Source organism: Lineus longissimus, chromosome 3, assembly GCF_910592395.1.
Source record: "Lineus longissimus chromosome 3, tnLinLong1.2, whole genome shotgun sequence".
NCBI classification, from domain to species: Eukaryota; Metazoa; Nemertea; class Pilidiophora; order Heteronemertea; family Lineidae; genus Lineus; species Lineus longissimus.
In genome coordinates, this window is record NC_088310.1 from 15,303,617 (window position 1) to 15,316,331 (window position 12,715).

Below are 12,715 nucleotides of genomic sequence, written 5' to 3' on the forward strand. Positions count from 1 at the left end.
CTACTAGCGACCAAATGCGTCCGAACAACACATTCACCTATGCCATCCTTCCAAGTACCAGATGAGACAAGTTGTCAATCGCTTTCTCTTTGCCTTCGACATGGACAAAGCCATCGAAGGTAAAACAGACAGTTGCCACGTCTGCGTGTCTCTTCTCAACACCCCACATACTGTGATTGATTGAGCAGACCACTACAGAAACAGCAGACACCATCGGCGCATCATTCGCCAGTGATATCATAAAAAGAAATTGTCAGGTCATCCTAGTTCTGAGAGAATGCATCACATCATTCACCAAAGCATCACTCATCGACAACGAACGACATGACACCATTAGAGACACCCTTATTTGCCAGGCATGTGACATTCGTCCCCTCGACGCCCCCCCCCCCCCCCGCAGTGATACGCACGAATCCAGGCACGGGATACAGAGCATTAGTTGACGAAAAGTTACTCCTGAAACACAGACTATCCATCGAGGTCCACCGCCCGAAAAACCTTAACAAAAATCCAGTCACAGAAAAAGCAATTCAGGAACTGGAAAAGGAACTCCTAAATTTCGACCCAATGGGTGGCACCGTGTCCGAAAAAACGCTTACACTGGCCGTTGCTAATCTTAACAACCGATTCATTCACGCGGATTATCTTCACGTGAGATGTGGTCACAACGCGACCAATTCACTAACAAGCAAATAAACTTGTCTGATCACGATATCATTATGAAACAGCACAGTGAGCGAGTTTCAAACGATGTCCACAGCGAAAAGGCAAAAGCACCATCAGGAAGAAGTCCTAAATGTGAGTCAGTCGAGATTGGTGACCTCGTCTACCTCTTCAGTGACCGCAATTAGAACTCGACTCGCGACCGCTAAAAAGTCACAGAATCAGACGCAAATTGGTGTAACATACGCAAATAAGTCGGCTCACAGCTACGAAACGCTTCATATCGCATCAAGAAATCTGAATGTTACAGGGTGTCCAATCTAGAAAACAGCGGTCTTTGCCAAGACACGCGCGCCGGCGATGACTCGGACGATGAGTTTGTGGAAGAAATGCCAAAGGCCAAACCATGCGTTCAGCAACTACGCGAAATTGATCAACCGCCACCGCTGCAAATCCCTCTGGAAATTATACCGCAAACCGCAGATCACGCGCCTGTAAACGGACCAAATACCGACAGCGCAATAGCTCCATGTGAGAATACACAACGCCAATCAACCCGAACACACACACACGCACACACACATCCACACACCTGTTAGCTACAACTTGCAAGATTTGCAAAAACAATACTCTCAATCTCATCACCGGGAGTTATAATAAAGCAGATTATTAGATCAAAAGTGTTATTACGTGTGTGTAAATAAGTGATAAATGTCCCAGATTATGAATTGATATGATCAATTGTTTTGGTCGGAATAGAGATTTTTCAAACAATGGTGAAGTATTTGAGTGTGGTAGAACTAACCTCTAAATGTTCGATGTCAACTCTCCATCATGATCACAGAGAAACCTAGTCTCGTTCTGGGAACGAGAGGTCTGAGGCTTGAGTTCGTCTAGGGCCCTCCCCGCCATCTTAGGATGCAGCCGTAGGTACGCCTCGGGAAGCACCGATCCATCGTTTCGGTTCAGCTTGGCTTTGCGAAGTCGTATTTGCCTCCTTGATCTTCCGGTTGAATTTTCGTGGCTCCTGGTCAATGATCACGATGAAATCAATTACAAGCTTAGAGGTCACATGCGGTTCGGATTAGGGGAAAAGACTACCGATCAGCTCGCCTGCCATCGGAATCATACGGTTGGCCCATATTCATAAAAGCCTGCTAAGCCTAGATGGCAACTATTTTTGACCCTAGCTGCCAACTAAGCGTATTTGATACTAATTGTTATTCATAAATCCCCGCTCACCTTATTTTTTGTGCTAAGTTCTCTGTTGACTTTAGAGGTGCTCTGGGGCAAGATTTTTCAATGCAACTGTGTTCTGTTCATTCCCCTTGACATATTCCTTAAATTTTAGCATTATTGCATTATCGCATTTTGAAATCTTGAAATCTTAAGCCAATTGAATATCATCGTAATCATGCTAGTTTTGATATGTTCTTGCCTCTACAAGTGATATTTTGATTTGATATTTTATGTGTGCTCATATTACCCCCTCTAGTATTAAGGAGGTTGAATAGCGCCTCCAGAAGCAAGCAACAGCGCCACCCGTAGCAGAAATAAGAACTGCTTAGTGACGTCATGTTTTCCATATACGGCATCTCATTTGCATATTTTTACAACCTTATTTACTACGAGTTATAAATATGCCAGTAGCACGTGGATCATGCCGGGCGGCGCTCTGTCAGGTGTTTCCACTATGGGTTACATAATCGGCTACAAAGAGGCCAGTGTTCTAGTAAATGAAGTTAGCAATGATAGCGAAAGAATGTTAGTGTATGTTACGCAGCCAATAGCGATAGCAGTGAGTTGGAGAGAGGAGAAAATGGAAAATGGAGAGAATAGTAGTGTGGATTTCGAGTCCCAAGAAGAAACTTTGCAAAGTTTTCATCAAACTGATAATCATATTCCTTCCTTCTCTGTCTCCAACAATTAAAACTTGCTGCAGTCAACCTGATGCGTTTATCCGCGAGCGAATCGACGAGACGAGGCATTTTTCAAGCATCCGAATGGTACCTTACAGATCCGCAAGGGGCGCGTTACCGAAAATGTTGCAAAAATCAATAACGTGATCGTAAATATTGTCATATTTTCAAAATGAGAGTATGTAAATGATACGCAAACGGTAAACCAATGAAAGGCCAGTATCTATTGAACCTTACAAGTGATTTGGGGGCCTTGAAACACCTTATATTTATCAATGAAACCTTATTCCCGCCTAAGGTTTTGACCGAACCGTGCAAAACTCCCCTTTTTTTCCCGGGCAGTTCCCTTTAAATGACATTGAAAAATCCTAAAATGTCAAAAAATAACAAATTATCAAAATATTGATAATTTCTATACAATATCACGAACATCAAATGATAATTTCTTTTCACTAGTGCATAAGAAGTAACTCTAGTTTCCAGAAAAACTCAAAAATGTAGGCAAAACAAAATGTAAACAACCGGGTATACCTTTTTTATTTTGGGGCCTTTTTAATTCTCAAAATCAAACTATCAAAACCCTGCAACATTAAAGTATGCCAATAGGAAAATGATAGACAATTCCAACCATATGCGGCAAACGGAATCACAATCGGTCAATCTAGTGCGTAGTTACAAATAATTTTAGGTGTTGATATTAAGTCGAAAGGCACACATACAATGCTCACATGCCATCCCCTATTGAAAGTCAAACTAACGCGTCTTATGGTATGTGGGTTAGGGCAAGGCCAAATGCCTAGCTAACAACTAACAAAATCTTAGCTGACAACTACCTGGCAATGTTCTTGGCAGGGTTTTATGAATAGGAAAATAGCAGCATACTATGGAGCAGCCAACTGGGCATTTGGCAGTCAGCAAAGGCCTAGTTTTCTAGTTAAGCAGGGTTTTATGAATATGGGCCCTGTTACCCCAAGTACTATCCCTGACAAGGATATCATTACTGCTACAGAAGTGGCGTGCCACAAACTCGACCATGACTATGAGGAAGCTGCTCTCTTGAGGAATGAGGTGGTAGGTATACTGCAGAATGCCAAACCCCCTAAGCCAAACATCACCAAGGAGGAGAGGAAAGCCATAAAGTCCCTCAAAGACAAAAAGGACATTATCATCCTGAAGAGATTCATCCGTCACGTAGTAATCTAGTCAAAATAGAGATTTTTCAAACAATGACGAAGTATTTGAGTGTTAAAGAACTAAACTCCAAATGTTCGATGTCAACTGTCCATCTTGATTGGACCTAGTCTCGTTCTAGAAACGATGCTAAGTCCGAGGATCACCTACCACCTGGCTAGACACTTGGCTGACCTGCTCAAGCCCCTGGTTAGTCAATCAACTGAGCACATCAACAAATCCCAAGGAGCTCTTCAACAAAATTCGAGAGATCACGTTAGAGGATGGAGAAGTGCTCACCTCGATGACACAGACCTCTTTAATTACAAGCGTACCCGGTAAAGAAGTGGTCCATATGGCTACTAAGAGAGCATAAGAAGACAACACTTGGAACGAACGTACCCTGCTGACCCCCAAGGAATTGGGGAACTACTCCTCTTAGTGGTGAACATTACACATAACGCTGTGATTTACGAACAGACCTCTGGTATGGCGATCGGCTCCCCATTGTCCCCCGTCCTAGCCAACTTATTCAATGAGGAGTTTGAACGTAACGCATTGGACACTGCCCCCCATCGCCCTAGATGATGGGGGGATTATTGATGACACCGTAGTGGTTAACGATAAATCAAATGAACAGGAACTTTTGAGCACATCAACAGGCAATACTGCGACATCGAGAGGGAAAACAACAACCGCCTTCCCAAACTGGATGTCATGATGATCAGGAACCCAGACAACTCCATTACAGACGTGTTTAGAAATGAGACCCACACTGACCACTACCTACAATGGTCCTCCAACAATCCTATCAGATAAAACCTGGGTATAGTGAGAACAATGATGCACCGAGCTGATACTCTCATGAAAGATGCCAACCTGAGTGCAGCAGAGAAGGAGAAAGTTTGGGACATGTTACGTCACTGCGATTACCCGGAATGGGCTCTCAAGGAGGGAGAGTAGTGACCGAGGTAAAGACAAAATGACTAACGTCAACCCCAGGGACAAGATGCAGCGCCCCGCCGGTTTCGCAGCCCCCCCCCCTTATATGAAAAGTGTTGAAACGAGCATATGCGAAACACAATGTGAGCCTGTTCTGAAAACCGAGATACACTCTGAGCAACACCCTGGTTAGCCCAAAGGACCGCTTACAACTTAGAGAAAAATGTGGGGTGATTAACAAGGTTGGATGTGAACAGTTTGGTGCGGTGTATGTGGGAGAAACGGAGTCCATTGACCGGCGGGACTATAAATCAGCCCTGAGTCAACACCAACTATCACCCAACAATCGAGATATGTTGTGACCACTAAGCCTGTGATTGATTCCATCGAGACCAGGAGCCATGAAAACTCTATCGGAAGATCAAGGAGGTAGTGCTAATAGAACTTAAAATCAAGCTAAATCGTAACAATGGATCGGAGCTTCCCTGGGCCTACTTACCGCTGCTCCACGAGGAGGCGGGGGACCTAGCCTTGTTCCTAGAACGAGACTAGGTCACTCCGTGATCAATAATCGGACAGTTGACGGTTAGTTCTTTAACACGAAATTACTTCGTCACTGTTTGAAGAATCTCTATTCTGACTGGATAACTACGTGACGGATAAATCTCAACGATCAATTGTTTTTATTTACATAAAACGCAGTGTTTTCTTTGTTTTGAGCCTATTGTTGTAAATGTCTCTCCCCTGCTTGAACATGGTGTGGGCTAACCCACATGCACTCATGTGAGACATGTAAAGGGTCCAAGGAGAGGAGCTAATTAGTATTCACACTAAAGGTCACTCTGGGTGTTTGCATCACACCTCATTAACCCCATTCAACTAAGGCCTTTGTTTTGTAAAGGCCTATTTTGGGAAGCCCTAGTATTTTTTACAGGTTTTCTGGAAATCTGACCTTTTGGAGAAATTCCTAGAAAGGTCGGACAATATCGGAGAAATGTCATATGAATGGACAAATCAGGAAAAAGTTTGAGAGACCTTTAATAAGTCGGAAAAAGCCTCCTCCGAGTGACATTGGCCGTTGTGAAACCTGAAGAGACATTATGAAGAAATGGATGGTCTATGGGACCATGGCCTTGCAGATCTTTTGGGGTTTTTTTATACAGAATAATCAGTGTTCGCCGCTGGCTTCGTTCCATGATATAAAGGGGGTTCTATGTTCCTCTGGTTATCTGTCTGATGTTCCTCTTGTGTCTCCTATAGTCTTTTGGCCAACAAAACCCCTTTTTATGCATTTACTTTTCGGCAACATCGGGCGACATTCAGGGCCTAGAGGCTTCATCTCCTAATTATGTATCTTATGAATTCACTTCGCCAATATTGTAAAAGGGCAATTTTTATAGGCCACTTTGAAACTGAAAATGGTGCAGACGCCATTCGGTCAAGCTTGTACGTGAAAAGAAAAGTGGAAAACTTGTTTATTCACAACAACGGCTTCATGGCATAGTGGGTAAGACGGCAGCAATCAAGTGGTCGAACCAGCTCGAGGAATATTTTTACATTTTTCTTTTCACGAGAGCGCCTCTGTGACCTGTCTCGTCAATGAACTTGTTGAACCTTCATGAAAATGAGCATTACTTTTTGTTCAGGAATAAGTTAAATTTGTTTTATAAAAATGTGAGGTAACTTCAAATGGTCACTTGAACGGGAGCCCCTGAAAATATTTAGGCGATGACGTAGAGGTGTTTCAAGGTACAGCGGTGCAGCCATTTTGAATTGCTTATCAAGAAATCCTGGAGTGGAGAGGTTGTCTTATTTTAGTAATTTAAACATTTATTTCAATATTGAACAGGTATAGTCGAGGTTTCAACAACATGTTTTGAGTTTAAGTAAACCTTCCAAGCTTTTGAGCCGCCCCGTATACCTCCAGATCATGCCTGAACTCAGCCCAACGGTCGTGGTCTGCCAAGTCTCGCTACTTCCACTCTAATTTAAACCGTCCCAAGTAGATCAATTTCAATCAACTAGCACGCATATACTCCTACATACAAATACATGCTGTTCTAATTCACCTGACAATAGTCACGTAATTTCCTTCCGTCGATCCCGCAAGCTTTTGAGGGTCGAGCCTTCATTGAGAATTTGGTCAAAAATGACGTCACAAGTGGTGAACTTGGCACACAAATTCCTAGAAGGTTCATCCGGTATTGAGCCGTCGACTTCAATATTAAAGTTAGTCATTTTCAAGGAATAAAACCTCAAAAATAGACTTGAAAAAGTACCTGGTCGAGGTTTGAATATTGAATATTTTGTTTAAATGCTTCTGGGCTCCCGTACTGTTCCGCAAGGGTCCATCTCCAGATCACGCCCGAACTCGGCTCAACAGAAAGTAAAGCCGTTATTTTCGGCATCACGATAGAGCCAGAATACTTCCGACGACCTTCCGGAAATGCCCGAATAGTTCCAGATAACGACGAAAATGACGTCGAATGTCCGCGATGTTGCTTTGTCATGGTTTTGTTCAAACAACTTGGGGACCTGCTTTAAACGATTGTGAAACCAGATACATTCGCTTTGGATTTCATCAGTTCATCAGATTGATGAGCCACGTTCTGGCGTTCTGGTGTTTTACTCGTACTGGGATATAGTCATAAGCCATCCTGAATTAACCTTTCAAAGTCAGAAGAATAGCAGGCCCCATCGTAAAGTCAAGATCTCCCAAGGTCTTCCCAACACTTTGCCGTGTCTCTCAGAGACAGCCCTCTTCCACGGTTAATGTCTCTGACTGTACTGTCACGGACGCCCCATCCCAAAATTGCCTGTGATATTGCATCAGCATAACAGACACCCAAGTGTTCTTGACGGTGGTGATTCTGTAGATGGAGAACACCTTTCGTGTCCTAGGTGGAATCAAAAATGGGCACTCGGATCTTACTGTGACATTTGCTGCCATATAGCGACCGTGCATCAGCTCATAGTCTGACGTAAAGCTGACGTCATAGTCACACGATTCCCCACTGTGTTTCTTGAACTCTTCCGACAGTTTAATTTTTGAGCTGTTGCTGTACATGTTTAGTTTGACGAATTTGGTGAGAGTTAGTTCCTGAGGAATCTGGTTGTACCCGCTCCGGCAATCTCGTTCAAGGTTTTCACAGACAAGCTCTGCGACCTTTTTCTTTGCAATGATGCGCTCATCTATTTGATGGTTGGAATTATTAAGCCTTATTTCCATGATTTCCAACTCGGGAACTTTACAAAGCTCAAACATGCAAAGAGAATCCTCCCCCCAAGTCGTGGTCCAACAGCGGTAATTGGCAACGGCATAACATTCCCCGTTGGCTTCTCCGTACTGGTACGGGATTATCCGAGGTTGAGTCGTGCCAAGCTGCATGGCAACCACCCGAATCCCACCGATGTCTGGCGGCTTGTTGGTTTTCTCCAACCAAAGGTAGAACAGGCAGAGTCCCCACCCATAGCTTGGAGATGCTCCGCGACCGAAGAAGATCAACATCTTTTCCCCAACCTGGTGACCCCACTTGTACTGCTCCTTTGTAGATTCTTTCCCATTTTTATCACTGCACCTTTGTACTCCACCGCGGATAGCATAATGTTCACCTTTGTCCGGCGCCATGTAGATTTTGAAGTACGTATGCACATTCGGACGCACATAAACTCCTGAAACTACATTAAATTCATCCAACGTGCGGTTTGAGAGGTCTATAGTTCCCCATATTTCTTCGCCAACCTTACGATCCATCTGGTAGATGAAAAGCCTGCCTCCAACGATGCGTATGCCAAGATCTAGAAGAAAAGATGCAAAAAAGGTTTTAAAATTTACAGACAGGAAGGATCATTGTAACACTATACTTCTGTTTCTTGAGGGACGCTGAATGAGACGTATGCAGGAATTTCACCAGACGTCACAAGTGTCAAGGCTCTATTCCGTGTCCGCCATTTAGTAGCATGTCGAAATTATTCTGAAAGAAAAAGGGATGAATGCCGATACGTTTTTTTTAATGAATACTTTCTGTGATTATTATTATACCATGCAAGAACTCCTGGTGAGAATGTTATTAGCTGAACACGATTTTCGACGATCCTTCGCCCTACGAGCAGTGATCGTTTTTGGCTTCAAAATGAATTTTACGTGATCCCACACGTCATGGAAATCATTCAAACTTGTACTTATGCTTCTCATCCACATACTCATCGTCATATGCTTCTCATCCACATACTTTTATTCAATATTTTTATCAATGATCTTTGAGTAGAACTAGACCAATGCGACTCTGCTGGTGTCATGATCGCTCAGTTCCTTTTTAACTATTTTTCCTATGGCCTTCCAGATGACCTTAATCTGTGCACCACCACCACCACCACTGGTCTTCAAAAACTTATAGACATCTGTGGTGATTATGCAAAGTTATGGAGATTCAGTTTCGGCATCAAAAAGACTAAGTGTATGGTCATTGGTCCTAACGTCTTTCAAGAAGAACCTATCTGGACTGGTCTATAGAAACTATTGGCGTCAAATTTGACAACAATTGTACTTTTTCATGTCATGTTGAGGGTAGGATTAGAAATTGTACCAAGTAATATTACAGTCTAGTTAAGTGCGTGCTTTCCTAGCCCTCTCTGCGTTGAAGAAAAAAACGGGTTGTGGAGAGCAGTTTGTGCTCCCTCTCTACTTTATGGCATGGCCTCAGTTAACATTAGCAAGGGTAATCTGAAGAAACTCGAGTCGACACATGGCACATTAGCAAAAGGCACAGACATAGTGCTCTTATTCTAGCCCTTGGCATAAAGAAACTGTAAGAAACATTAACAAGCCAAACTGTTGGTCTTTTCAGGCGCCTGGTTAGCATTGACTGCCCGGCTAGGGATCTGGTTTTGGCCCTGCTAGGAAACTACTGAACCTAGGACAATCAAACTTGCACAGATAATGTCTTTTACCAAATGTTGAAAATCTACAATGACAAAAAGACAATGGCATGGCATCTTCTTAATTAGATAAACAATGCTTCATTTCAGAGGCCTAGAATCCGCAGAAAGAATCATTATTTTGCCACCAAACTGCTTGTAGGCCTAGATCTATTGGAGCACTAACTGTGAATATCGATAAAATACTAATTATTTAAATCGTTCTTGCTGAAAAGTGATTCTTAAGAGTGACTATTCTTGCAGGTTGGTGACTCCGCTGATGTCTATTGTGTCAATCAGAAACTAATTACTGACCATGGGAATGACTTATGTCACCCAATATGACATTTTCTTGTAGTGCATTGTGAGCAGATTATGCACAGTTCTTTAGAATTATGTTTGGGTGGATTATTGGTGGTCTCAGCATTCATGCACATACAAGTCAAAACCGAAATGTACAAACTACATGGATTATTTGCTCAGATAACTTTCTATCCTTATGGTGGAACAGATTCGAGGATCAAGTGTATTGCCAGGGAAAGTAATGGTTTGAGTAGCCTTCCAGCAAACAGGTTTGTGATCATGTTATATTGAAGCCTGAATTAATGAAATGTTTGAAGGTCAAGAACAACTATAGCCTGTTTCAACATTTAAAAGAAATCTTCCAAAGATTCTACAAACTACAGGGTGGATTTTTTTACCTCTAAGGAAGTAGGTTGCCGATTTGGCTTTGTTGCGAAACAACAATGCTTTTCATAATGAATGAGAATGCTTACCAGCAAAGCTTTCAGTACGGAGTACGAATAAACTCCTTTCCTGTATGTGTTCAAAGGATATCTCTAAAATCGAGAGTGAAAACAATCTCAAGATTAATGTGTTCATGTTACAAATATACGTGAGGCAAAACTAGAACCTATCTATCTGTCAGGAAGTGTTAAGAACTATGATGATGATGATGTAATTGATATTCTTTATTTCAAGGGTCATTTCATGTACATAACTGACATCAATATGTTCTTCTGGACTGGTACTCATACTGTGTATCTCTGTAGGAGGTGTATGAATTACTTTCATCGTAAGTCTACACTTGAGAATCATAAGAAGAAATGTAATGTACATGAATAAGATTAGTGTACCAACACTGAATAGTAAATGGTCTCAACTTAAGTTTGAAAAACATTCAATAAATAACAGAGTTCCTTTTGTTATCTATGCAGATTTAGAGTCAATAAACATAACTGTAGTATCAGTAGAGAGTACTAGTAAGAAACTTTTTAAACAGAACGCATTAGCTGTTGGAGTTAATGTTCATTCTGATTATCAATGTCTTTACAATAATCAGTATTTAAGTCATAGAGGTCCAGATATTTTAGACGTGTTTTGTAACTGTTTAATAAGAATGGAAGAACAATTCTCAGATTTTTGAACTGTAACTATCCTTTGATAATGTATGTTAAAGAGTCGAGCTCTGCTGTCGGGACATAGTCCGATTCGACTTCCTCGGATTGGTATAGATACCACACAAAAACACGATGTTACTACTGCAATCAATTACTAAGTTATGATAAGGTCAAGGACCATGATCACTACAATGGTAGTTTTAGAAGTGCTGCTCACAGCTCTTGCAATCTGAATTAAAAGAAAGCCATGTTCGTTCTAGTGTTTTTTTCACAATCTTAGTAATTATGATTCTCACCTATTTATTAAAGATTTAATGACTAAACTACCCAACATAAGAAACGTAAATTCCTTGCCAAAACAGCAGAACAATACATTTCATTTCAGTTCGGGTGTTTTAGGTTCTTAGACTCATAAAGATTCCTACAGTCCAGTTTAGATAACACAACCAGATCAATGGTAGACGATGACTTCAAAATTACAAGACAGATGTTCCCTGATACTACAGACTTCAAACTATTGAGGAAGAAAGGATCAGTTCCTTATTCCTTTTACACGTCACATGAAAGCTACAATGTCACTTACCTAGAGAAGTCCATGTTCTTTGAGACCAACTACATAGTGCATTACAGGATGCTACAGTTTTACCTCAAGCACGGAATGGTACTTAAGATAGTTCATTCAATGATAAGTTTCAGGCAGTCTAAGTGGTTGGTGTCCTACATTGATTTTAATACTAAAAGGAGGATGGATTCTAAGACTGATTTTGAGAAAGATTATTTCAAGTTAATGAATAATGCTTTCTACGGTAAGACCTGTGAGAACATAAGGAACATGATGGAGATTGAGTTGGAAACAGAAGGTGAAGGAGCCAGGAGTGTAATGGCCAATCCCAGGTTTTCATCAATATGCATATTTGACGAACATAATGCTGCTATTAGCATAAGGAAAACATCAATGAAATTTGACAAACCAATTTACGTAGGAGCTACAGTACTTGAATTGGCCAAATTATTGACATATGAATTCTACTATGAGGTTCTTCAACCATATTTTGGTGAGAAGAACCTTGAACTACTGTATCTTGATGCATATTCTTTTGTATGGAAGATAAAAACTGTTGATTTAATTGAAGACTTCAAAGGGTTAAGGGACCACTTTGACTTCAGTAATTACCCAAAAGATCATCCTCTCTACGACACTAACAAGAAGAAGGTGCCAGGTTATTTTACGGATGAGCTAGGAGGAGAAGACATTACTGAATTCATTGCATTTAGAAGTAAAATGTATACTTACAGGACCAAGACTATGAATTCCTCCAGAAAACATGACAAAGTGTCAGGAACAAGAAGTGTCAAGAAATGAAATGGTATTTGGAAAGAATGTAGTGAAGAGAGATATTGCATTCAATGATTATGTTGACTGTCTAGAGAATAGTAAGTCATTTAATCATAAAATGAGACACTTGATATCAGATTAACACCAGATTTATTTATAAGATGTCAATAAGAAAAGTCGTAGTCCTTTTGATGACAAGAGATTCATACTAGGGGATGGGATAACTACGTTACCTTTTAGTATGTAATAACGATGTTACCGTTCGGTATGTCATAACGACGTTACCATTTGGGATGTAGATTAGAGTTAAGAATTTTTAAATACCTTAAACACAGGTAAATGCAATGATCTTTATAATACCTGAATGG

At 41.2% G+C, this 12,715-nt stretch overlaps 1 protein-coding gene across 1 annotated transcript in view; it reads right to left on the reverse strand.

Annotated features, from left to right (window-relative positions):
* Window positions 1-5,338: 5,338 nt before the first annotated feature.
* The window catches only part of LOC135484961 (uncharacterized), a 91,893-nt gene continuing 84,516 nt past the window's right edge, over window positions 5,339-12,715 (reverse strand). The window contains exon 3 of the mRNA XM_064766678.1: window positions 5,339-8,492. Within this exon, the coding sequence (XP_064622748.1) occupies window positions 7,441-8,492 (1,052 nt within the window). The 3' untranslated portion in view covers window positions 5,339-7,440. The remainder of the gene's footprint in view (window positions 8,493-12,715) is intronic.